This window comes from Trachurus trachurus (assembly GCF_905171665.1).
Source record: "Trachurus trachurus genome assembly, chromosome: 5".
NCBI lineage: Eukaryota > Metazoa > Chordata > Actinopteri > Carangiformes > Carangidae > Trachurus > Trachurus trachurus.
In genome coordinates this window covers 10,773,441-10,800,348 of record NC_139896.1, presented here as the reverse complement: position 1 = coordinate 10,800,348, position 26,908 = coordinate 10,773,441, and the positions used below count along the sequence as shown (strand labels likewise).

General features: G+C 42.2%; 1 protein-coding gene across 4 annotated transcripts in view; it reads left to right on the top strand.

Annotated features, from left to right (window-relative positions):
• The window catches only part of magi1b (membrane associated guanylate kinase, WW and PDZ domain containing 1b), a 131,627-nt gene that overhangs the window by 65,498 nt on the left and 39,221 nt on the right, over window positions 1-26,908 (top strand). For all 4 annotated transcript variants that reach the window (XM_083972026.1, XM_083972024.1, XM_083972025.1 and 1 more), the window contains exons 3-7: window positions 14,606-14,725; window positions 17,240-17,482; window positions 21,057-21,282; window positions 21,954-22,036; window positions 23,427-23,462. In XM_083972026.1, the coding sequence (XP_083828152.1) occupies window positions 14,606-14,725; window positions 17,240-17,482; window positions 21,057-21,282; window positions 21,954-22,036; window positions 23,427-23,462 (708 nt within the window). The remainder of the gene's footprint in view (window positions 1-14,605; window positions 14,726-17,239; window positions 17,483-21,056; window positions 21,283-21,953; window positions 22,037-23,426; window positions 23,463-26,908) is intronic.

Below are 26,908 nucleotides of genomic sequence, written 5' to 3'. Positions count from 1 at the left end.
GAATAATCAGCTGGGACGGGTAGGATGATTGTAACCAATCCTCCTCTAACTAAAAGCCCCCCCCCCCCCCCCCAAAAAAAAAAAAAAAAAAAAAAAAATAGTGTAGCCAGAATATAGCCAGGAATTTGAAGACTGGAAAATGCTGGAATCTGCGGCCTGTGCTTTTGGTTGGATTAACCCTTTGCTGGGACAGATGGCTCCATCCCCCTGCCGAGCTAACAAACCCCTGTCAGCTTGTCACCCCTCCTGCATTTTGTGTGTCTCTCTGTGTGTGTGTGTGTGTGTGTGTGTGTGTGTGTGTGTGTGTGTGTGTGTGTGTGTGTGTGTGTGTGTGTGTGTGTGTGTGTGTGTGTGTGTGTGTGTGTGTGTGTGTGTGTGTGTGAGATTCATCCCAAAAAAAAAAAAAAACAGACAGGCTAACTCTGGCCAAGATGGTGGATGGATCTGTTTTGGTTTTGGAATCTGACGGCGGTCTGCTCGCCCTCCCCTCGTGTTTGTGTGTGCGCACGTGCGTGCTGTAGTGCGTGTCTTGAAAATTATCCATGAGGACATGCCTCAGTATATTCTTGGAAAATGTGGACTAGCTGGCTAGCTTGACATTAGAGCATGTTTATTGTGGAGATTTAGAGAAATGCTTCTGTAATAGCTTCTGCACAACAGTTGGGTCTGTGCATGTTGCCAGATTTTCAGAGCAAGGCCATTATCCATGTTGTTTCTCTATGACCATCCATCAGCTGCAGCACATATAATATTCTTGGTACGGCCACTTATTTCAAAGGCAGATGCTACAGTAAACCAGATCTAATCAACAAACTGTGGTCAGTCAGGAAAAACCAGATATGACCGTTCGGTATTAACTCAGTGGGTTTTCATCTCCATTAGTCTCCCAAACCATTAATTCATTGCAGAGTTGAGGTGACGATGCATGAGTTACCGAGGAAACGCGGCCCGCTGTGGCGTGCTCTCTGTGAAGGAAATGTTGTATTCGGCACACATGCGGTGAGGTTCACTTGAAAGTGAAATGGCTAGACTCTTGAAGATGTACAGCAGGATAATTCAATCCACTACTAGGCCTGTATTCAGTCTAACACAATCATCACATTTCATTTCACTTCACAGCAGCAGGATTCGGTTTATGGGTCAGTTTTTGTGCATTTAATAATTGCAGGCAAGAGCTGAGGGAAAATATTTGTTTGCTGTATATCAAGGCACATATCTTTATTAGAGATAGAGAAAAGACTCTCACTGCTTCAGCTCTTCAGTCTCTCACGTGAGATGTGCACAGACTGTGGAGGGTGTAGACATCATACCTCAGGCTCAGATTTAAAGCAGAAGAGTGGATCCCGACAATCCTGACTTGACTTAGGCATTGACTACTTGACTCTGACCTATAGTTTTGTTTCCTTCCACATTTTTCCCACCATTTTCATGTTTAAGATGATTTTGTTTACACATCAAAGTCTATTTACAGGTGTTGAGGAGCAGGGTTGAAGTTGTATAAAGCCTTTAGTGGCCTCGGAGGGAGCTGTGTGAAGTCTGTTGAATCAGTATTTGTTGACACCGAAGACTAAAAGTTTTAAAAGCTTCTTCAGCTGCAACTAGCATAACAACATGTCTGGATATCCTGCATTGGTTTTATAGCTTTTTTTTTTAACTGTCCATTGTTGTCTGTCTGTGTTTAAGGATTGCATTATTAATTTAGTAAGTGCACACATATTCTCTGTTAAGTACAGTTCCTTCACTAAACATTTTTCTCCTGTTTCACTGCCAGTCAAATACAGTATTAGGAATCTTTATTATCCTTTGCATCTGGTTTGTGGGATCACTGGCTATTTAAGTGTGAGACGGTAGTTATTTAGTGTGCTTTTGTACTGCATGACATCATCAACATCAGAGCGGGAAAATGGAGTTTGGGCTTTTGGCAGGACTCAGTCAGTGGCTTGAGAAAAACCACAGTTGTCCTCCAGTCAAACCCGAAAGCAGGAAGAGTTGTGCACGGCCACACAGACAGTAGAGCCATGTGCCAAATGTACTGGAGACAGCGAAAACACAAATGAGCAGATCAGAGGATGGGTGGAGGAGCCTTTGGTATTAAGTTTCTTAATATTCTTTGTATGAAAGCAGGGATAGATGAATAATGGCTTAGAGATTAAAGAAGGGGAGTTTCTTGTGGCATAGATTTTTGAAGCACTGGAACAAATGAGAGGAGCAGTAAAAAAAAAAGGGAATAAACAAAACATGAGCAGAAAGGAAAGAATGAAGTGGAGGAGTCAGAGAAGCAGAAAGGAGGCGATGGAGGGGAGGGCAGCAGAGGGAGTGAGCGCCACAAGTCTACTGTGCTATCCACAGGGTCACGCTCATGAAAATTGCAATCAAGCTCTGCAGATCACGGCTTCCTCTCTTAACGGAGCGCATACAGCAGTTTTGTTGTGTTTTGAGAGGGATGCATGTGTTTTACTCATTTTAGAAAAAAAACCCAAGATTTCCCAAAACACGGTCAGTTTGTGAGTGCCGCCATTGTTTTCCACATTGGTCACAAACTACTTAAAATGCACTCTTTCAAATAACTCCTGTCCTGAATGACCTGAATGCCAGAACACAAGCCGAATAAGAATAGCTGGGCCTATTAATAGAACAATTATGATAATGAATCATTGCCAAACACATTTATGATGGCCTACTTTTCACTCATGGCACTGATCAGTTTGCCATGAGGAAGATGTGGAAACACATCTTTTTTTTTTCTGCCCTGTCTTGTTTATGTGTTATTTTCATTCCTGCTTTTTGAATTGCCCATGAAATGAACCCACAAAGCTCTGAATTATAGGTGTTTTCCACCTTACTGTGCATGTTGTCTCTCTGAACCCTGTGACTTTTGAAGACAACTTGTATCTAGGTCACACTGAAGTGCGTGTATCTGTTGGTGTAGTGTGGGCCCACTCTAAACGCTCAGAAAGACAGGTCGTGATAGAAATGAGAGCGCGTGTTGATTATTTGGCGTTTTTTTTTCATTTGTCATTTGAGTCTCAGCAGGTTTCAAATGACCAGAATACACATCATCTTACTTTGTCCACTTATGTAAACAACAGCGCTCTCAGACACATCCTAAATGTCACAGTGTTTAGGTAGGCGTGTTTTCTTTAGAGCCTGACTGACTGGTCTGGTCAGGTCACTTCCCTTGTTCGCTGTATGTCAAGTTTAACAGGCTGGGTGACACAGCACAATCTACTTAGTCTTTGCTATTTCATAATGAGAAATAAAGTTAGTATAGTTTTCATTTTTATTTAGGAATAACATGTGACCTGTCACTCAGATTGGTCTTATTTATATGTGATAAGTGTCAAAAGATGAACAGATCCATTAACCAACCCACACAAATACACACAAACCCTGTCTCTACATTCACACTATGTTGTTTGGAAATTGGAAACGCTGATGATCCTGTTCTAGTTTGAAAACTCTGGGGTTGCACTGTACTCTGGATGGGAAAAGACGGAAAGCGTTGGAAACAATGAGGTACACACCCTCAGTCAGACACTAATTGGGTCTCATCATCCTCGACTACCAGTGATGAAAGCAACATGAATAATGAAATGCAAGTGTCACTGACCTTGTTGTTTTTGCAAGTAGCTGTTATGCAGAATTTTTTTTTTTTTTTAACACTGCAGCAGCTTTCTCTGCTGTTTCTTGTTCTGACCATGTTTCCACCAATCATCTGCAGAGTAGATATTCTGCTTCCTGTTAGACGTCTGGTGTGCTTCCAGTCTAAATGTGAAAATGTAGTAATGTGGACATAGTTTCATCTTCCACCTCTAACACTCATCTCAGCCGTTCCCTTATATATTATTAGGCCCTTATTGAAGCTGCACAGCCAATCAGGACATCCGTATGTCTGCTACTTAGTTTGTTATGGAAATGGACAATAGTTTTAGGTGGAACAATCATTTATGGTTCTCCCCTTTTAAGTCTCAGACGCCCTGGGGTTAGAGTAAGACCCTCCTCCTCGTTTGTCCAGCAAACACTAAAAGTAAGCAAATGTTTTAGTGTTTTCACTATGTAGTACCTGTGCTGTTCACAAAGGAAAATAAAATCAGCATGTCCTTTAATCGGACACTTTAAACCAACATGAAAGGCACTGGTCATTTGTCTGCTCCAGCTTGATGTTGTGGATCCAATTTCCAGTGACATACAAGGATATTTGGACACATTCACCTGGATCTCTGTTTGATTTGGGAACACCAGCTCGTAGCCATGTTCACTCTTTTTAGGCTTTGTGGGTGTTTTGGAGTCCGCAAAAGGAGAAGAAAACCTGGCACCAATATGAAGGAGGTGGTTAAGTCTGGGTCACTGGCATCTTTCAAACGCAAAGGAACGGTGAGATTTACATTCCCAAATTCCGTATCGCTCGACCAAACTGGATCTGATGAAGATGTCAAACGAGAGCCCTCCTCCTCAGCTCCCAGCCCCGAATCCAAAGTCGTCCAAGAAGTCAAGCCCAACGTCGTCCTTGTGGAGGGAATTAAATGTAGGTCACAGCTGAAATGCGAGGCCAGGCCTGGGGGATATGTGGGCCTGGGGGTGCTCTATTGCTCTTGGGGGATGCAAGCGTAGGAAATAAACAGATTTTTCACACACGGTTATTTTTAGAAGCTGGGTTGTGACTGTATGCATGCCTGTACAGCCTTCCTTTTCACGTTTGTCATGTGTGTTGTTGATGCCATTGTGTTAACCCCCCTCAAAAAGGTGTCTAATTTGAATTCATATGTTTTCTTCTTTGGCTTCAACCCAGTTGTTGCCACCAAGCTGGGCTGTTTTTTTTTCTCTCCTCTGCTTTGCTAGCGTTTCTGTCGTGTCCTCCTACATGGTCTACCGTGCCTGATGTGATCATAATTTACCGCTCAAGTCTTTTATGATGTTGTGGAAGATGTTTCAATCATGTGAATAATGTATTCATTTTGGTCCACCCTGTAATGTCATTGTACTTTGAGATCTAATCAGTGTCATCTTCAGCCTTCACGAGTGTCAGCAACCCTGAGTCTGAGTCCACCACCGCCACGCCATTAGAGGGGCAGATGCTCCCTTAAAATAGTCTGTCATCAATTAAATATAGATGAGGTGCTTGGATTTGTCTGCCAGTGAGTGTCAGTTGTGCTCGCAGAGGGAAGAGCTGAAGATCTCCCATATATTAAGAACATTAGTATCATCCATTTGCCATTAAGTCACAAGGTCTGTCCCAGGTTCTGCCTGAGTGGTCTCTTCAATGTGAGACATCCAAACTCTATTATTTCAGTGATGTGACCCATGGTAACTAACTATATACAGGGAAGTATAGGGAGTTTATGTTTTTTTCAAGGTAAAGTCTAGCATGAATTAGGAGAGCAAGTTATGGATAATAGTTTTGCGGATTTGTTGTTAGTTGTCATCTTGTTAAGTAACTGTCTGAAAGCAGGTATGTTGTTATTGATGCTCGTAAGTGGTATTCAATATCGCAGCACACAAGTGATAATACGCCGTCCTTGAACAAAAGATGTTAACCATGGAGACAGTTTAGTCAGTCCACTGGAGATGATGAGAAGACACCAGAAAGGAGACAATCTGATATCGATCGTCTGTAAACTGAGTGACAGAGTAGACAAACCGGGTTGGCCAAGGTCACAGTGAGGGTTGTGACCAGTTGCTGTCATGTATTGATTGTGGTTTGAAAGACATCACGGTGTAACTGGATGCTCTCTATAAGCCTAATCCTGAGCTACTGTGTGGCAGGGAGCACATTTTGACTGGAGGTATACCAAGGTCACGGTTGAGTGTTAAGTAAAGATCCAAATAAATAAATACAATTCATATTTGTTGTACTATTGAGTCCATTGAGTTCTTGAAAAGGTCTCTGTTAAGCTATGGCTAACCCCTTCAACTAATGATAAATCTCATTATTCATTATTTTCTAATATAAAATGTTAGAAAATAATCAAAGGCTCCTGCTTGTTACCACAGTTCAAGATGTCCTCAGATATCCTGTTTTATGCAACATTTGTGATGGCCGAGCATGTTTTTTTTGCCCACACAGCTGGCATGTTTGTTTTTGCCTGTTGTGTACTGGTGCTTTGAATGAGGTGGGATGTAGAACTTTTCTACAAAGTACACAGTGCTTCTGTCAGCCACAGACAACAGAGTTTTAACCATAGTCGATCAGTTCTAAGTTGACTGGTGACTAGAAGCATTAATGTCATCAGTCCATGCGTCCCTTGACTAAAAAAAAAACAAATCAATCAAATATTAACATGTCAGAGGCTAGAAGCAGCACATCTGTCTTTTTTCTTAAATTTAACAAAAAAATTACGATCAAGTTTGCAATTTTCTGACAATCAACTAATAAAACAAGTAAATTGACTAATTGTTGCAGCTGTTAAGCAGTTACTGCACTTACACATCCAAAAGAAACAGCAATACAAGCTTCCTATACCAGTCCTAGCCTGGTCAGTTGCGTACATGAACTGATGAAGCCTCTTGGATGAGAGGTGAAACGTCTTCCTAGACAAATAACTAAGTCCAGTTGCTTTCGATTTAACCTCCTTTGAAAAAAAAAAAAAGCATCCTATAGGAATCTTTTGTCTGACCCGTACTCAGCCTCTTCAGTTGTCAGCTTTAAGGATATGAAACTCTCTTCAGTAATGACTGGTTTACTTTGGTTTTCTACTGTTTCATGTTGGGACAGGTTCTGTGCCCACAGTAAAATGTTGGAGGAAACCACACACTCTAAATACTGACCCAGTAAACAAAACAAAAGGCTCTGAGCTTCAGGGTTGTGTTGATTTGAGAGCTGGCAGTGTGATTCACAGCACAGGGAGGCATCTGACTGAAAGTTACTGAATGGAGATTTGGATTCATGTATATGTTGATGTCAGTCATGCAGGCAAAATGATGGTTCCGACTCATGTTGAGATAGATGGCGTTGTGGCCAATAACACGTTCTTCATATATAATGCTTTTTGAACTGAGTTAAGCTTTTGCTCCTCAGCAACAGACCAGGCATCGAGAGTGATTCAGCTAAACAAGGCTGGTAACAATGTTTTAGCTTCAAGAACACAAATATGTCTCCACTTTACTAGAGTATGTCATGGGAAACTGTGTGTCAGGTGAAAAACTGAGGAAGTTGAAGTAATTAAAATTTTATTCTCAGGGTTATTTCTAGTCAGGGTTTTATTATGCCCTCAATTTGTTGGTCATTTGCACTCAAATTATACACAATAGTAAGACAGATAATAGTCAAGCACACACACGAGCACACCTTTGAAATGTAGGCTTAATGCACTGCTGAAGATGTCTTTGTTACAGGAGCAAATCAGCCACCACAGCAACAACAACTCTTTCCTGCCATACTGTGGCTTGAAATGAGAGTGACTTTCACAAATTAAACCGTAATTAAAACAGAAGTCAAATATTTCTTTGTGTACCTCTCTCTGTTTAATCCATCAGCGCCTCTGTTTTTGCTGATTGCATCACTGTCTCCGTTCAGTTACACAAACCTTTAGTATTTTCTCTGCCACTGACACGGGCTGGAGGAGATTAGATCTGCATAAGAAAAATGAGGATGCATCAGTGTGGAACCAGGCCATGGTGCACAGGGAGCTATTTAAAAAGCCACAGGACAGTTAAAAACAACATGTATCCACCCATGTAAAACAGCAAGGGGGGGGGGGGGGAAACATTGCAGTAGATTCTTTTGTGTACCGCCATCAGTACATGAAACACTGCATTATTCATACAAAATGATGCTTCATATAGGCATTGATCAGCGGGGTCAGTGAGTTCAGAAGCAGGCTGGGGAGGGACTCTGCTGCTCTTCCTTGCTGGTCTTGCTGACGGTGTTGGTGGGGATGATGGGGTGTTATGAAAGGATGAGAGGGGTCTCCGGTGGTGCAGGAAGCGTTGGAGCTGCTGAACCTCCTGAATGAGAAGCAGAGAGGTCTGAGTGATATTTTCTGTCGTCCTCTTCTCTTGGTGTGCTGGAGTGATTTAAGGTTATTCCACCGTCCTCACTTGATACCGAGGAAAACGACTCGGTTTATTTTACACGGTGTTGAATGTTGACAGGATTTTGGTCGGGAGTTTTGCTTCAGTTGCTGCAGGAAGTGGAGCGGCTGAGTTTATTTATTTTTTTTAGCCACGGAGGATGCTTTTCTACGACCCTCAGTATGGTTCACGCTGAGATAATTGATATTCCTTACTCCATCCTGTAGGGTGTGGTCAGGATCAGCCATGCCGAAGGTCATTGTCATCTTTTTTTCTTTTCTTGTTTTGATTACCTTAACAGACTAGACTTTTTAATGTTCCACTCACTACCACAATTCCACTGTCAGAGCTATCCATCACTAATGTGCAGCTTCCTCACTTGAAAGGGATCGGTCCATCCACCCGGCTTTGAACTGGATTTCACTCAATGATAACACAGTGTTTTCTTTTTTTCTTCCTTTTTTATTTTGGAAGATTTAGCAGTCTCAGTTATGTGGTTCCACTCTCTGGTCATGAACTGGCATCAAGGGAAAAACATACATTTGAAAAATAAATTCAAATGTTCCCATGATTTCTTTTCTCAAATTACTTATGAATAATTCAGCACAATATTTTAACATTTCAATATTTTAACATTTAAACAAAGCAGTCTATTATCAGGTTCCTTTATCAATAAATACATAGCTATTCAAACAACCTCTTTTAGTGACAAAGCCAGTCAGAGCATGAATAGCAATGGCCTGAGCTCAGTTTAAGAGAACTGAAGGTGTTGTCACTCAACTGAATTGGATTTCCAGGAGCTAAAGTTAAAAGTCTTAGATTGTTGAGATGTATATGGGAAGGTTTCCAGGCAGTGACAGTATTTAAAGATGAGCTGAAGTCACTCAATAACATCCTGCATGGTGTCCTTATACTTTATTGTTTAAGGTGGTGTCTTTTAATGAAAGTTACTGGTGTGTCTACTTCAGTCTGGCAAAAAAAAAATGCATGTTGCTCATGTGTACTACATTTTCTGTGGTAACAACAGTATTCAATGCATTGTGTTGACCATTAAGGATTAACAGGCTTGCAAATATTTACATACCAGGTAAAATCCCCTTAAGTGTGTACTTGTAATTGGAGAGGTAGCAGCGGAAAGGATCAGTGCGTGTCTTTATGCTGAAAACTGAACTTGGAGAAATCTGCTTAAAGGGACAACGAGGAGTTTCTATTCGGTTATAAAAAAGTCTCACGTTAATGTGGATGAATCTCCGCTACCCACACTTGTTAATGGGCCCATTTTCGATAAATATATAGTTTTGTCTCTATCGTTATTTTGTTATTATTAGTGGTGGCGGAGATGCTGGTCGAGCCGACCAGCGTTTTTTACTTTCGGTTTCGCAACGAGTCATGAGAATAACGCAGCTGAATCGCCGTTTATGGTCGGAACTACTACGGTATGTGAACCTCTTTGAACCTCTGACTTTAATTCTTGATGAATGAAAACATGAGTCCGTCTTGCGCCGGTCAAAAGAATTGTACGGTGCGCGCGGAGGCGCATAAATGTAGTGTGAAAACGCTTCGCTTTTCCAAAACTCCTCGTTGTCCCTTTAATGCCAAAGAGCTCTAGTCAGTGTGAGAGTGGTCTTACTGTCATTGTGTTGCTGGTTCTGATGGGTTAAATTAAATGATATCAGACCCAGGAACAATGAAGTGTTAGAGGACAAAGAAAAGACACCAACAGCTGCTTAATGATGCATTTGAACAATAAACAACATCAGGACAGCTCCACTCTCAGACAATGGGGGAGAAACAGTGGTAACGTGGTTCTGTACGGACCTTTTGTGGTACGGCCTTAATGTGGTTGTTGTTGTTGTTGTTACTGCAGCCCTAACGACAATGAGGTTACTTAGGCTGAGTGAGTGCACTGTAGATAGAGAGCAGAGGTGTTGAACTCTTAAACTGCTCTCCTCATTGTCGGTGTCTAATCTGGTCACCGTTGGTGGTTCACAGCGCAGACTGGACAGAGCTCCCCACTGTCGCTGTTACAGTAATGAAACTGTGTTGGAGTAGCAGGGGAGATGTGAGCATAAAGCCCCATTAAGTGATTACCCTTCACCCACAGCTCCTGTTTAGCCCCAGACCATGCCATTAGGGGCCATGCACCTCCTCCCCATTGTCACTAAACAAGCGCGCGCATGTGTGTGTGTGTGTGTGTGTGTGTGTGTGTGTGTGTGTGTGTGTGTGTCCGTGTGTCCGCATGTACGTGTGAGCTGCTCAGTAGGGGGGGTTGAACAGCTGCTGATTGTAACAAGGTGCTTCCTACCAGACCCTTTTGTACCACTACAGGCCGTTCCAAGTGTGCATGCGTGCCAAACATGCACACGCACACACGGGAGTCATAACACTCTTGCGTGAGTGTTGGCATCTGAGTCGAGCCTCTGCCGGACGGACTGCCCCAGGGAAAAGGTGGCTTAGCACACCGCGCCTCGTGTCAGCGTGTAAAGGGACAGATGAGACGAGGAGGGGACAGGACCAAAGGTTATGTCAAAGTCTAACCGCTCTAAATTTTCGGCTGCTGACTCAGAGCATTTCAAACCTTGAGTGGTCAAATGTAGCTCATTAGCATGCTCTAAACATGGCGGTTTCTGCTAAATGTTTGCCTTTAGTTCAGCAGCAGTTCTGCTCTCTGGCTCCCAACTGTCTGTTGCCTCTCTATAGAGACTCAGATAACATTGGACTAATTGGCTTGCTAGTTAACATTTGCAGCTACACTGAGAGCAAACACAAGCTTTGAATATTTTACTGCACCGTATGAAGGGAGTGGACACAATAACACAGACCCCTGCACATAACAGTATATTGTGGTTTAATATGAAATGGCAAGGCAATTTTATTTGTATAGCCCATTTTTACAAACAGTTTGTCTCAAAGGGCTTTACATGGCATGATAACAACATCCTCTGCCTTTAGACCCTCACATCCACTGAGGAAGAATTGGTGAGATTTCAGAAAAAAATGAAATCTCTCACCAAATATTGCCTTAATGTTCAGATCTTTTTGAAGTTTTGATGCTTTTAGTCAATATTGTTGATAGTTTAATGAAGGGGCTGCTGGGAAATGCAGTGTCAATAAGAAGAAGTAAGAGATTTCTCTCACTGGCACGTGGTAGATTCGCCCGTAACTGTTTTAAGTCTGCATAGACTTCAGTTTTCAGTTTGGTCAGAGTTGTATTCAACATGTAGTCACAAACCAGAGGCAAAGCAAGAGCATTTAGTGTGGTTGTTTAGATGTTTACAGACAAAAAAGACATGGATAATACTTGAGAGAAGAATGCCTTCAATACAACCTTTTACAGTTCAGTATTCAAAATGTAATGCATTACAGTTTGAATTAGGTGTTTTTTAGTATATGATCATATTTTTGTCTTTCATGTATCAGATATTTGCAATGAATTTGACTTGGAATTTGACTTGGAAAAGACAGAATACTATTGCCCATGGTGATAAAGGTTTAGCGGTGCTGAATAACAGCCTCATTTTACAGACTAACCATATGAATATGCAGCTATGGCAACATGACAGAAAGTTGAGTTTTGGCACTGAGAAATAGACGTGACGTAAAGGGCTGCAGCCTGCTCAGGAATTAAACGGTGCACTGTGTCAATAATGAATAGTAAACTGGGTTTAACAGTCATCCAAAAACATGACGCACCATTACAAACACAATTCAGTAAGTCTATACTTCAGAAGCCTCTACTGTATGTTTAATGCCCCACCCTGCAAGAAACCTTGAATCAGAACAGGATCAGTGCACACCATGTAGAAGTGCTGGTGTTTGTCCCTCTCTTCCATGTTTTTCCATTTCTGTTTTGTCCCTCTCTCATTTTTCCTCCGCATGCATCATTTATGCAGCAGGCCCTTGAGCCACACCTCTCTGCTACCTCATATTTCTGTTGTGGAATTGAAGAGGGAGTTGTGAAGCCATATGAGACAGTGTAGAAGAGGACTGTGTCATCACCGGAGGACACGCTTCTTCCAGTGGCTTCCCCACGTTTCCGAGCCTTCCTGGGTCGTCCCTAGCAACAGCTAAAACCCAGTGGCATGATGCATGAAAAGGGAGAAATCACTCATTTATTTTCCTGTTTCCATGTTTTTGTTTTTTTCAACACACAGACTTGGATCATCTATTGTGTGTTATACAGTTAGAAGCTACAGTACATCTAGTGTTTTTGTTGGCATTGTATGCTTGTGTGTTTTGATGCTGCAGAAGCGGCATCAAGCTCCCAGTGCTACTGTACGCCTGCCAATATCTCAAACCTCGCTTCCATGATCATCTTCTTGAAATGCTAATGATGTTTTTCTTTTTCTTTTTTTCTCTTAACGCCCACCCACCCATCTCAGCTGGTGAAGATGTTAAAGCCGTTAAGCCACGAGGCAGCCAGCACTAGACGAACACCCTCACAGCACATCTCCGAGGCTTCACTGTATGAACCAGTAGCTGGATTATGGCGACTCTTTGCCTTTGCCGTCTGCATTTTAGAGGTCAACGTCCGGAGATGTGTCATTCGGCTCCTCCAATCCCAAATCTAGGCTTGAGTCTCTGTGCCCAACTCTCAACCTGTCTTTCCTCCTCACTCTATTTCACAGCCTGGTCAATGGAGCTTTTGTGGGGAGGTGGTGGTATTGAATTAATTAGGCCTATAGCGATGACAGTGTCTCGGGTCTCTTGGGTCGAAGCCAAGCCTCTGCTTTTCTATCCCTTTTGAAACACTGGTCACAATTCCACTTCCTATTTGGTTTTCTAAGAGCAGCAGTGTCTAAATGGAGTTGAATCAATGGACACTTTTGTGTAGAAAGTGAACTGACAGTTGGCTGAACGCTCGGGCTCGGGTGAGGACTCTCCAAGGTTGACATTCTGTAAAAGACTTGGTGCCTGGGAATGAGAGAACTGATGCAGTTTGTTTGATACATCTCGAGAGGGATTCGACTTGACATCAATATCCTCTTGATGCACAAGTGTTTGGAAGTTTATGAGCGCTAAATAATGAATTCTAGTGGATGATTTTCCTCTTCTTTGTGCCTCCATGCAGTAGCCTGTAATAGGCTTGGACCAATATTCAATATTAAAAACCTTGGGATGTGCTTACAGTGCATTGTAGCTTGACATGTGTCAAACAAAACGTTGACCCACTGTTTAGTGGCAGTGTCGGTTATTAAACTGTGACTTTATCAGAGATTCAGGCAACATCCACACTGTTACATTTTAAAACGTATTTATTTGTTTTTGTCCACACTGTTCTCCATCATAAATCAGAGCCTACCACTGCCTTGCTTGTATTTTCTGTGACCAACTGCAAAATAGAGACTACCTGCTTCCTGTTTATAGAGGCATGTGCATGCTCAGCGAATGATCATGTGATATGTGTGTTCAGGTGTGTCAGTGTAGAGGGACATCGTATCAGATACTGAGCTTTAATGGTCATCTGGAGGTTATAAAACACTGTTTCAAAATGAAAACACAGTGTGGATGTAGCAACATGCACGTTCCTCTACATGTAATATACTAGGCTTACGTGAGTGTAATGTATGCTTGCTTTAGTTAGGATCCTCACATCTGTGATTTATCACCAGTGTCACTGGCCGTGGCTGCAGTGGGAGCCTCTCCCCATATCCCCACACATCTATTTTTACCAGCTTATTGCTTACCAACCGACTGGAGATAGGACAGATAGATCAAGAGATAGAAGAAGGAAGGGAAAGCCCTCATTGTCATCATCATTTCACGGATGTGTGTCAGAACAAGAGCGATGAGAAAGATATTCTGCAGTGGAACTAGATGCTTAAACTGTGCCTGATCCACTGACTGAATAGTTGTTTTTTTTCATAGAAGGATATAATAAAAACAGCAGAGAGTGAGATTCCTGGCAAGAGAGCATGACCACCGCCAGACAACAAGGGAAATGTGTGAAATTGTGAGTTAAAAAAGCAAAGACTAAATCAGTGAAGAGGGCAAAGACGGCGGAATGAAGAAAATTTGAAAAAAAAGAATAAAAAAAAAAGGTGAAATGACTTTTACCATCAGTTTGCAGTGTTGTCATCTCACCATTGTCTCTGCTACAAAGCTGTTTACCACTGACGCCAACTGTCAACAGCCATAAGTGCTCCAGTCTCACCGGCTACATGCCAAACCACACACATTCACGTACCCCCCACTCACACACACACACACGCACGCACACATATGGCAGGATCCCACTAAAGTGCTACTATGATACCTCACACTCTACCCCAGTGTGAGGAACGATCATAGCCAACAATGGATCATCTCCCTATCAGTGTGTGCTGTCTGAGGAGAGTGATAAACCTTCTGAGATGCTCTTGCTATCATGGTATTTTCATGTGCAATATAACCTATTATTAGCAGTGTAAACAGACTGTAGAACGGTACATTACCTGTCCTATTGTAAACCCTGGAACATGTGTCATAGGTGTAATTTAAAGAAGAAAAATGGCCATAAACTTTTTTTTTTTTTTTTTTTTGGTATCTTTATCAATTACAAATGTTGCATAAGGAGTGAAATGAGTTTGCTAATGCCTACCATGTGTTTTTCCAGGTACTACCCGCGCCCCACGAGACGGAGAAGTAAGTGGCGTGGACTACAACTTCCTCTCAGTGGAGGACTTCCTGGAATTGGAGAAGAGTGGAACCCTGTTGGAGATCGGAACGTATGAAGGTAAATTAGAAAATCACCCAATAAGTTGTGTGTAAAAATTGTACATGTATACTGTAAATGTGTGGTGGAGGTTTGCATGTGTAGCACCTTTCAAAACATTTTTACAACTTCAGACACAGAGAAATCAAGGACGGACAATAGAAAGTGAGTGAAAACAGATCAGAGATTATTCAACATTAGGGAGGAAATACAGTACAAGAGTAAAGGGGGGGCACAAATGGCATTTAACCTGAGGCAGCACACAAGTTGCACACCCATGGCACACTGTCAACAAGCAGCATGTCGTGTCCCTGCCCAGGCCAATCAGACGACTCTTGTACAGGTGCATCTGTAGGCACGACAGGAGGAAACCAAGACCCCCCGCTCCGTCTCCAGCAGGCGCTCAACACACACCCATCACAGTCAGGGTTTAATGTCAACCGCTGCTCCATTCTTTACATCGACATCGAAATCTATTGCATTAATGTCTCAGTGGACCATCCCCTAGGATACATGAGAAGACATGTATGTTTTCTCAAATGGAAAATTGTTCTAGTTCTCCTGCTCTTTGGTGTGCTATTGCTATTTGCCCTCAACATAAATGTAGGTCAGATGGCCCAGAGCAACATGTTTACCTCCTCTCTCAGGGAGCCGTTAGCTCGCTAACATATTGGAAAGCACTGGATCAAGTGGACGAGAGGAGTTGAAGAATGGCACAAAGGAAATTTGTTTGAAAGTTTAAGAAGTTCATGATAAAACCTTTTGGATGTTTCTCATATAAACAACTTCATGAAAAATGTATTCACTGAGAAACTGGGGAATCGTCTGTTAGCATTTTGTTGTCATGTTTTGTATGAGTCACTCTGACACACATACACATGAATCATGTATGCCTGTCAAATTATCCAGTCATTCACTCTTAACCCATCAGTTATTTTAGTCACGTTTGATATTTATATCTGGATCTAATGAAATCATGCGTCAGAGTCAACAAGGTTCTTTTTCTAAATATAAATTTGCTCCTGACTCAGACGGTCACCAGCAAAAACCAAAAACTCACTCGGAACAAGCTGTGAGCCCCATACAGTACACCACACCTCCGCTTTCCTGATAAACCCAAGTCATTAGTGACACACTGCAAGAACTGTAAACAACCACACTACCATGTAGCTCCTCCATTCACCAGACAGATGATGTCTAATGAAGTGTCTGCTCCGTCCGCTCGGCTCATTCAGTTCTTCCATTACAATGGATTTCCCTCCCATAGCCAGGAGACGCAAACAGAGCCGACGGACTGATGACGATCAGCAGCCAGCTTACTCACCTCCATTGTTGACAGTTTGCAGGAAGTCAGGAAGTAGAGCTAAAGGTTGCTGCATGCTTCAGACAGGCTGATTGTGTGACACGACATCGGGCTGCCAGGTTCCTGACAGCTGAACTTGAAGACGGGGTCAGAGGCGAGCGTCATAGTGAACTGGTGCATGGTGGTGCATTATCGCCCCTCTCTGTCTGTCAACCACCAAAAACCAGCAGGAAGTTAAAAAACAAAGAGCGAACCAGGCAAACTTGGCAATGAGTCGCATTTGCCACTTTTGTTAGATCATGCGAATGTGCTTAACTCCCAATTAAAAGATTCTCTTCAGCATCCAAATGCACCGACAGTCAACCTGTGTAAAATTCTACTATACTCGGTCCAGGAATATAATGATTATGTGTTGGCCTTTAAATGTTGGCACTTAAGGCCCATACTAAACATTTCAACTGGTTTGGACATAAAAAGAATATTTTAAAAATTGAAATTTTCAGGTACATTGCCAATTTATCCTTCAATTGTAGTTTCGCCACCTGGAGGAAAACATAGTTTTTTTTTAATCCATTGCCTTTATACTTTGGATGCTTGTGGCATTCGGTCTCATTTAGATACTGGCTTTATATTCTGGTTCTCTGATGGTACAGTCTCTTTAGGTTTGCCTTGTCTTGGTTTGGATGAAAATGACTTGGTTTATAAAGAAAAATATTTTTAAGTATTTTATTTCTCCTCCTCTTTGAAATTGTTAGTTGGAGAATAATTTGGCAGCTTCATAAAATGCCTTCAGACAATTCTATGAATCACTGGAATGGAAACTGCTCCTGTCCTTGTTTACCTAGTACACAAAACTTCCTACTGGCAAATGGCATCCACTGTATCAACTTTCACTGATTAATCACAAAGAAAAATAACTAAACTGATTCATAATAAAGGGAAATTATGTGAAATATCATTTGGATAATATATCCATCACTTTATGATCAGTTAAGAACAGAGTTGTTGTGGAATTTCTAAGAAAATTCACAAATTCACATTTTCCCACAGACAAATTTGCATACAAAGGCTAAACTACACCCCCACCAACACACGCACACATACTCACAGTCACACACACACAGTCACACACAACCCTTTGACCCCTCTTCTCTTGTCCTCCTACTAGAATGCCCTTCTTTTCTCTGTATTTTTTTAATCCCCCCCTCCCTGCCTGCTTCTTCGTTGCCTAGGTAACTATTATGGGACGCCCAAGCCGCCGGTGCAGCCCCCCAGTGGGAAAGTGATTAGCCGTAGCGGTAGCGGTGGTGATGCCCCACTGCCAGACGGGCTCAGCGGTAGCCTGCCGGGCTCGCAGCACTCCACTCCCCGACGCAGCAAGTCCTACAATGACATGCACAATGCTGGAATAGGGCCTGGAGAGCAGCAGCAGGAGGACGACGAGGACCTCCCTGACATGAACAGTAGCTTTACAGGTACGTGCCGAGCACATGAGGTCAAGCAGCGGGGAGAGAGAGAGAGAGAAACGGAGTATGTGGATATGAACAGACTACCAATGGCTGTGTGGACATTCTCCTTTTATTTGGGTTAAAGTCATGCTCTACAGATAGTTCGTCCAAATCCCAGAAAACAAGGACATTAGTTATAAATTAAAGTCATCAGTTAGGTGGTTTAAGATTATTTAAAAAACTGTAATAGAAGAAAACAGAAACTTTATTTGTTGGCAAGTGTGAGTTTGTTCTCTCAAAGCACTGAAATCCCAAAGGGTCAAACTTCTAAGAGGAAGAGTGAGACTGTATGAACACCTTGCACTGAAGTAGATCTTAGATGATTGGATCACAAGACAACTTGAGAGACAATAATTGGCAAAAGTCAATCTACTGAGCGACTAACTGGTTGTCTCCGTTGTCTTTTGGGATATTAAAGAGGCTGCTGTTTAGACAACGTTTATTGAGAAGAACTATGGTGCCACACTGAACTCTCTTGGGTCTAATGAAATTGGGGTCTTGAGGTTTACAAAGCACTAAAGTCAGGATGTGTAGCTCCCAAGTTCCCTAACTTAATATAGACACAGTTAATAGCAGGAATATTCATTTATGTAAATATTGGTTACAGATAATTAGTATGGTAAAATAAATAACCTGAAGATATCACATAGGACTTCTCTGTCTGGTGATGAGCATTTGCATTAATGTGAATAATATTTAACAGACCAATCTATCATTAGTTGGTGTGAATGTGTCAAACATGTAATATGAAGTAGGGCTGCAGCACTGTAGCAGTTTTACAGTATAATGGAGCAGACACACACAGATACACACACAGTGGAGAAAATGGCAAAGAGAAGCATGAGTGTTCTGTCCTATGAAAAACTCTGATTATCAGTGGATCAGTTGGATCACTTTAGGTATCCCAGAAGTGAACACAAAGCTGTCCTCATGGAGAGATAAGCAGTTTGCAACAAGTGTGTACACAAAGTGGCTGCCAAATGAGGAAATATCAGACATGTTTGCCCATCCAAGCTTTCTGTTATGCAGATCAAAGTGTGTGACAGATTTTTACCATAACATATAAAAGTGCCATGCAAGTAATTGACCACTTTGCTGCCTCCAGCTAGTTTTGTATCGATGACCTCTTACTTACAGACACACACTGACCCTGATCTGACCCCATGGAGAAAGACAGAGGGATGAATTGGCAACTTTTCAGAGATTATTATGCTTTTCTCAGTATTTCCAGTATTTTTATTTTTTAATAAACCAAACAATGAATCGATAAATGAAGAAATTAAACATTTCATTAGTCCAGAGTGAAAGATGTCATTAGTTGTCTGTTGCAGGTAGACACAAAATAACTTAACTTCAACCTACTATAACAATAAAATCTAATGATATATGTAAAAGTAAAAGGAGACATTTTTCAAGTGCATTTTCCATTCATACTTTTATTCAATATTGGCATAAAAGCAAGAATTTACACACAACAAAAAGCTTTGGAAAATGTGGTTTTAATGTTTTTACTTAGGAAACGATGTGAATACTTCCTTCACCACAGGGGCAAAACACTCTGATGGTTATCATACCATGAAAATATGTTGCAACCCTAATATGAATTGATCCCTCGTATATTATTGTCTGCAGTCTGTTGATAAGCTGTGGCAACAAACACTCTGCACACCCCTGTTGTCAGGTTGTTTGTTTGAGCACACGTGCATTTTGTTTGTTAAGTAGTTTCACACCGCCAGTGGGGAGGCGAAATTCAATAACAAGCGGTCACTTAAGATGCATTTGAAACGTGTTCTGAGGCCTGGTGTAAAAAAAAAAAAATCTGTCTCTAATGCATTTAGACACAATTTTCATTTATTAGGATACAAAATACCAGACCGGAACAACCCAAGGCTGGCAGCATACCCCAAACTAAATTACATTTGGCAGCTTCACACAGGCAGCAGCCCAACCCAAGTGCCACATTTGGCATTAATAAACTCTGTGTATAGGCGAGCTCGCTTCATGTATCCATGGCTTAGCCTGCAATTCATCAGCCGCTGTCATGTGACCAGCTGCACACCACCTATTGTTAGTTTACTGGCTCTTCAACGTACTGGCTGTAGTTGTATGATAAGTCTGTGTTTTGAGAGACGTGCACCACAGCTCGCATACTCCTTCAGCTGGCGTGGTAGACACCTTTAAAACAAACAGACCTGAAGTCAGTGAGTACACAGGCAGCCGCCGGCAGAGCCGTCTTCGACAGCAGCCTGAGAACTAGGCTGTTTTATTTAGCTTGGAGTATAACACAGGAATGCGATCTTAGTTTTTCCTCTGCCGTTCTGTTTGGAAGGAAAGGAAAAGGAGAATGTGAGTGGCGATGGATGAAGTGGGAGGGGATGGAAGTGGAGACAAGGTAGCAGGAAATGAAAGAGAAAGGGGGAGTGACTGGTGAGCGGGTAAAAGTGGGCAAGCCTGAAAAAGGATTGGACCCAGACGGAGAAGCAAGGGAGGCTGGTATTCTGTGAAGGAGGATAAGCTCAGAAAATGAAAAAGTAGGAGAAAGAGCACAAAGGACGAGGAGAGCGAGAGAGAGAGAGAAAGGGCACTTTGGTGTGGTGAGGGGCTGCAGCGCACAAGAGCTTCTTTGATTGGTGAGTAAGTGGTCTCTGAGATTGACTACATCTGCCTGTATCCATGTGTCCTGAAATGTAAAATAGTGCCATCTGGCTGCAAGCGGCACAACCTCCATATCTGAAATTGTGTGTAATGATGAACACATTTGTATTTGGTGTAGGTTATTTGTGTCTGTGAACTTGAGAAAACAATCAATTGTGTTAATTTAAATGTGTTGAGAGATAAGTTGCTGATGCCAGTGCTCAGATTGTGATGACTTGGAATTAAATGGCTTACTCGCTTTTGATTTTTCCCACATTTCCTCTTGTGTGCTAGTAGGTCAGTAGGTATTGTAAGGAGGCTGACTCAGCCCTGAAGCTGTTCCTGCCATGTGTTTTCAGAAGGTGGAACCAAAAGTTGTTTATTTGCCATTTGTGATTGTGAGAGCTGCGAGGGTGCCAGTCAAGGGTGGGTGTGAAAATGAGATAACAGGAAGCTAGCTGCTAGCACCTCATAGGCCACGGCCGTAGGTGCGAACTGCCCACTCAGCAGCCTTCACTGAAGTAAATGTCTCTATAGCTGCAAGACGTTGTGGAGGCTAAATTAATTTACTCTGTAGTTGTGTGACTGTTGTAAAATTTTGAAAATATTTTGACCTGCAGTACATGAGGCTGTCTGAAAACTCTTGAATTGCTCTATGGAAGTATTCAGACAATCAGAATCAGATTGATCCCTAGTATTAGCAAATTGGTTAGTACACTAAAAAGAGAGAGGAAACATTTGTTTCGGCAAACACCATTTTTAGTCAACATCTTTGGTTAGTACCTTTTTGTTTAAAAAAGAAAATTTTAAAAAATTGTTGTAACAGCTTCTTTCTGTTCCTGAACGCATCACCAGCCTCCTGTTTGTTCCTAACACCAGGCCGTGTGTTTGTTTTCAATCCCCCCAGGAGACTCAAGTGAATTAGACGAGATTCATCACTCGGTGCGACCCTTCGCCCCCCACCAGAGTGACCCGTCCTACGCTGGGACGACCCCCTCACCACCGGTCACCACGGAGAGCACACAGCAGACACACTCTCACCTGAGCCATCCTCCCCCAGAGGACCCGCTGGGTACTCTGCCTGACAACTGGGAGATGGCCTACACCGAGAACGGAGAGGTCTACTTTATAGAGTGAGTAACGGAAAATAGTCTGTATAAATGTGAGAAATAGCCTCACTGAAAAGGTCAAGAGGTGTTGTATTCTACACAGGTTTTTCATTTATATATACCAATACACCTGTATCCTAAAATACTTTAAAAACTTTTTTTTTTCAAGTCAGTATTTTCCAAAAATCCAGTCATATTTTATATGATACAACAAAGCCTTTCTCTTTAGAAGTTACATATTTTTGAGAGACATGAAGGAATCTTTGTCACAAATAATATCATGATGTATAAACCATCTGACTCATGTAGCCACTATTGTTTCAGGCATGGAAGTGAGTTTGAAAAAAAGATTTGGGATAATTTATTCTTAAGGATATTAAGTTTAAGAAGAACAGCTTAGAGTGACCTAGTTAGATTGTATAGTGATGAAATGTTACTTATGGGTATTGTAACTCGTTTGAAGTGGGTTCTTAGTGTTTAAAAACATTTATGAAGACTGTTTAAGGATAGTTCAGGTTCAGTGGTTTACAACTTTACAATTGGATTCCTGTCCTTTCTATGTTTCTTTGGATGTTGTATTTATATACAATAAGACGATTTGTGAATTTTGTAAATTGACCACACATCTTGACCAAACGCACTTTCCCAGTATTGCTGTTACCTCCAGGTAATTTTATCTTTCTTGTTCTGTTTAGCCACAATACAAAAACCACCTCGTGGATAGACCCTCGGTGCCTGGACAAGCCTCAGAAACCCCTGGAAGAATGTGAAGATGACGGTATGCCCCCGTGAGAGCGTGAATGATGAGGAATGATGCACATGAGTTGGAGTTTTGTTTTCCTCAAATGTTGATGTTCATAGTTTTCTTAAAGCAGAAGTGAGTGATCCGGCCGTTTTCGCTAATGCTGCGTTCCAGGCAGGCTTTTGAAATCGTACATTACAGCTTCAAGTCACAACTTACGACTTTGTAGCGTTCCAGGCAACCCACTCGTGTTTTTCCGACCTGTTTTACCGGTGAAAGTCACTATAACGGCCACTCGTAACTTCCGACCGGTGAACTCGTACCAGATCGAACTGGTATGACTTCACGGTCGGAAAAATACGAGTTTCCTTGAACGCACCATAACAGTCCTCGTCGCTACGTCACCACATTCACGGCGTTCCTTGGCTGCACACACAGCCCTGCATGCCGTTCTCTCTCCTCATTGGATAAAAACTGTAGGATACGATAAATGTTTTCTCTTCGGCTCAGAGCAGAGCAGAGGGACTGAGAGACCCGTGTTTCAGTCCAAACACTCTATGTAAGTGATTGCTGTCGGAAGATATAACTATTTAAGACTTATATTAACACAAATATATCACTCACTTCTGCTTTAAGCTGTTTTATTTTAAAAAAGACAATTCAAGACACAACACTTGCAGATGACCAAAGGGTTTCAGTTGTGTCACTGGCTTTCAACTCCACACCTGTCATAGTTTTTTAGATAAAAGTTGACCAGCTGCTTTGGAAAAATTCTGAATAATATGAAATGTTGGTCAGGTGAAAACCAAATACATCCTGCCCTCAGTAGTTTCTCAAAGTTGAAAATTTGAAACAATCTCATCATTTCATGCCCGAGTGGTGGTTCCCTCGGCAGCCCTAAGGTGTCAGTGTTGGGCCACAGAAAACGGAGAGCAGTGAAGGGGGTGGCACTGCTCTGCTACACACCTTCTCTCAGCTGTTTGTCACAGCAACATGTTCCACAGCTCTGACTGCATCACTGAGGTCTGACCATTAACTCCCACCCTGACCGACACTGATAATCTATTTTAATAACGCATACGGCTTGAGCACTTATTTAAGCACTTATTAAGTTGATAAATGATGACTGATGTTTCCATCATTCTGGTTGGATAAAATGCTGCAGCAGTTCTATATCTATATATATCTATTGCTGCCTCAAACCGCAGAGATCTTGTAATGTGGTGGTAGAAATGTACCTTGAGATTTCTGTAACTATGGTTTTGTGTCATGAAGCGGAGGCTCTGGCTCTGATGAACTCTTGCCACCCAGTGGTCACATGTAGTTAATGCATCTAACTGACTCACTGTTGTGCACCTTTCTTCCCTCCTCTCTTTCCCTTTCCACAACAATCCTGTGGGGCGGCGGCATCCATCCCACTGAGCAGAAGGGGTACACACAGAAGAGCTGGATAATGACCTAGGTAGGCACCATGTCTTTTGCTCCACTCTTTTTGACACATTTCTGTCAACCCATCATCCATCATGTCATCCTACCACCACAAATCTGTCTCTACATCCTGCAAATGTTTTTTTTGTGGGACATCTTTGTGTTGGAAAATGAGCACTGTCATCAAAACACCACAAAAATGCACAGACATATGTCGACTGAGTGTTTGCATTTTGCAGTGTGTAGGTTGACAGCTTGGTGACGTTTCCGTCAGCAAAATGGAATTTTTGAAAATGACATTGACAGCAACAACAATACAATAATGACTTTATTCATATGGCACTTTTTTGACAACAGTTCTTACTGAGTACTTTAACAAACAAATCAATAATAGTCACAAGCAGGACAGAAAGGGAGGACAAACAATATGTTCCAGTATAATCAGAGGCAGCAGGTAACAGGCAGAGGAAAAGGGGAAATAGAAGAGAACAGCTGGAATAGACGGCTTATATCCACAGCCTACGTGTGGTGAGTCAGGCCAGTGTCACCTTGGTTTACACGCATCTAAAACACGGCTGAAATTCAGACAGTTTGAGCTGAATTTAAAGAGGTTGAACTGGGTCAGTGGAGATAATGGAGTGACCACAGTTAATACTGCAAATCTACATAATCAAATGCACAATGCTAGCGCTGGTGACTCACACAGAGCCACTGACAGTTGGTGAGAGGTGACTTTGACAATGACTCTAATCATCTGGAAATGAGATATTATGCGTTCAGACAGATTTAACCTTTATCTAACCTGCCCTCAGTGTGTGGCTTTGACAAACACACGCTTAATGTGACACATAACTGTCAACTCGCCCACATGCTTCTAGCCAAACACGCACACACACAGTCCTAGTAAACTGTCCTTTCGTACATAAGAGACAATAGCTGATTGGGAGAAGATGGTATTAATGATGATTTCCTAATGGGCGTCTGTGTGAGCCAGACAGCGACAGGCCCTTCTCTCACTGAGGCCCATCAGCCGCACTAACCAGCCTATCAGACACAGCAGCGCGGCCCACTTGTGCGGGATAAATGGTGTCTGGAGGCTGGGCCGAGCACCGTTACGCACTGGTAATGAATGATGTCATTCCATCAGAGGAGATAAGTGATTAATGATTGTCTCAGCTCTTTATGATGAACCTGTTTTGACTTGACCTGAGAAACTTAGAAATGCAGGGATGAAAGGAAGAAGTGCGCTAATTTTGTATTGTGCACTCATCATATTAAGAAAAAAAATGGAATGACACTAACTGCATATTGCTATTGTCATGGCAGAGGATGACACCTCTCTAAAAAGGCTTGTGTTGGGCTTAATAGGTAATTATTTTCAGTTTCGTAAATGGGATTGGAAATATTTTCATTAGAGCCCGGTGTAGGGATTATCTCAAATTAGGGCATTCTGTTTATTTCCCAGAAATGAGCATGTATTTTCATCAGCTGCTAAAGCTGCTTAATCAATATTCTTTCTATCAACATGGGGTCTAATGTGAAGTGGAAGGTGTCAAGCACAAATCATTTCGCTTTTAGCCCCTTTCTCACTTTTTTTCACCAGCAGGTGACAACAGATGTTTTTCAGGAAACAGGAATACAAATGGAAGAGAGAAAGGAGCCAGTATCTTTCAGGCTGCCACTGTTAAGCATCTTAAACGGCTGCCATGTTATAATCATCAGATCAGACGAGTCCCCTGTCCATAAGACAGCCCTCGACTGGATGAACACGCTCAATAATTATTGATCAGCAAAATCCAATACAGGTGGGCAAAGAAGCGCAATTAACTTCAGCTCTCAGAGGAGGAGCAGACTCAGGCATTGTATGAACACCAGCACACACACACACACACACACACACACACACACACACATACACGCATACATATGCAGTCCCCCTCTGTAGCACATGCCTACTCCAGAGAAATCAATCACAGCACTGTATCAGGAGAATGAGATGCAAACAGTTAAACGTGTAATTCATCACGCTTGACTTCCCCTCAAAAGCACAATACATGGTGGAAGGTGAGAGAGGAGGGCGACAGGATGGGAAGAAAACGCAGTTTAATGAGCAGCAGATTTCTCTCCCTTTGTCTTTCTCATTTGCGTTTCCATACCCTGAAATGTATACCATGCTGTTAAGATTGGTTGCACGATTGCACGCTCTGGCTTTCTCTCTCTCTCTCACAAACAAACACACACACACAGGTGCCTCCTCCAGGAGTGGAGCTAGTGCAGTGTGAAATCAAGTGGGTGATTAAAATTTTGCGCAAGGCGAGGCGGGACCACATTCCATTTAACGTTCCAGTTCAAAACATCTGAATGATAATTCACCACGCCTGCTTTGTGGGGTTCACCCTGTACAACACACAGTGCTGTAACCTTGCTCTGCCTTTTTTTCTGCTGCATATGCTTTTTGTACTAAGCCACATTTTAACAGGTGAAGATTATGGAATAAAAGCAGCTTGCGTTGCTCACAAGCAGAATCAACCTTTGTCACCTTAAATCACTTTAAAGCCCCAGCTGGCAACGACAATACAGCAGACTGTCATCCACAGTCCAAGCTGTAGTACGGTGAGCGTCGCCTACAGATAATTTAAACATCCCCATCGTGCATTTTTATAGCATCTACTGCTGACTCCACTCCAACCAAGGACCCTCCTCATTAGAGCAGGGAGGCTCTCCAAGTTGGATGATTGTAATTACCATCCACTCGCGTAAAGGGCGAGGCATAATTGGCCGAGGGTAATAATATGTAAAACGTATACATCACAGGAGAGGATTACTGGACAATTTGCGTTTGTGGCCAATTAGAAGCTACTGACATTATCTATGTGGAGGCCAGCCAATAATCAATGCTGCTGTAATCAGGCTATAGAACCAAATGAGAAGGCCACGTTGGAGACAATGGTGTGGTGCTCTCTGGCAAACAGGGTAGAAACGCAGCTAGACTGCACCATCGGGCAATTACAGCGTTGAAGTGGTCCTTATCATATTCACATCTTTCCCTAATCAATCTTGATTACCATGAAACTCGCTTAAACTTTATGTAAACGTGTCATGCTCATTGTGGGTAAGCAGCTGCAGCACTCAATGCCACCTCCTCATGTGACGCCGGATTTCATTCAAGCCAGCGTGCAAGCTATTAAACAGGAGGTAGAACGGGTGAAGTCAGGGAAATCCACATAAAAACCACAGTTACTTGTGAAACAAAAATGAAGGACACTAATTTAAAGCTCACAGAGTTCCCAGGGCCTTGTGGTAAACCAAGGATGGATATCTTTTCACTAATCTGGCCATTGAATTAATCTGAAATGTTTGTCTTTGTTATAATGTAGTTGACTGGAAAGGGAAAAAAGGTCAAAAGAAACTCATCCAATCATATTCACTGTCAAGTCCCTTCAGTCCAAGCGGACACATGTGTGGGTTTTTTTTTTTTTT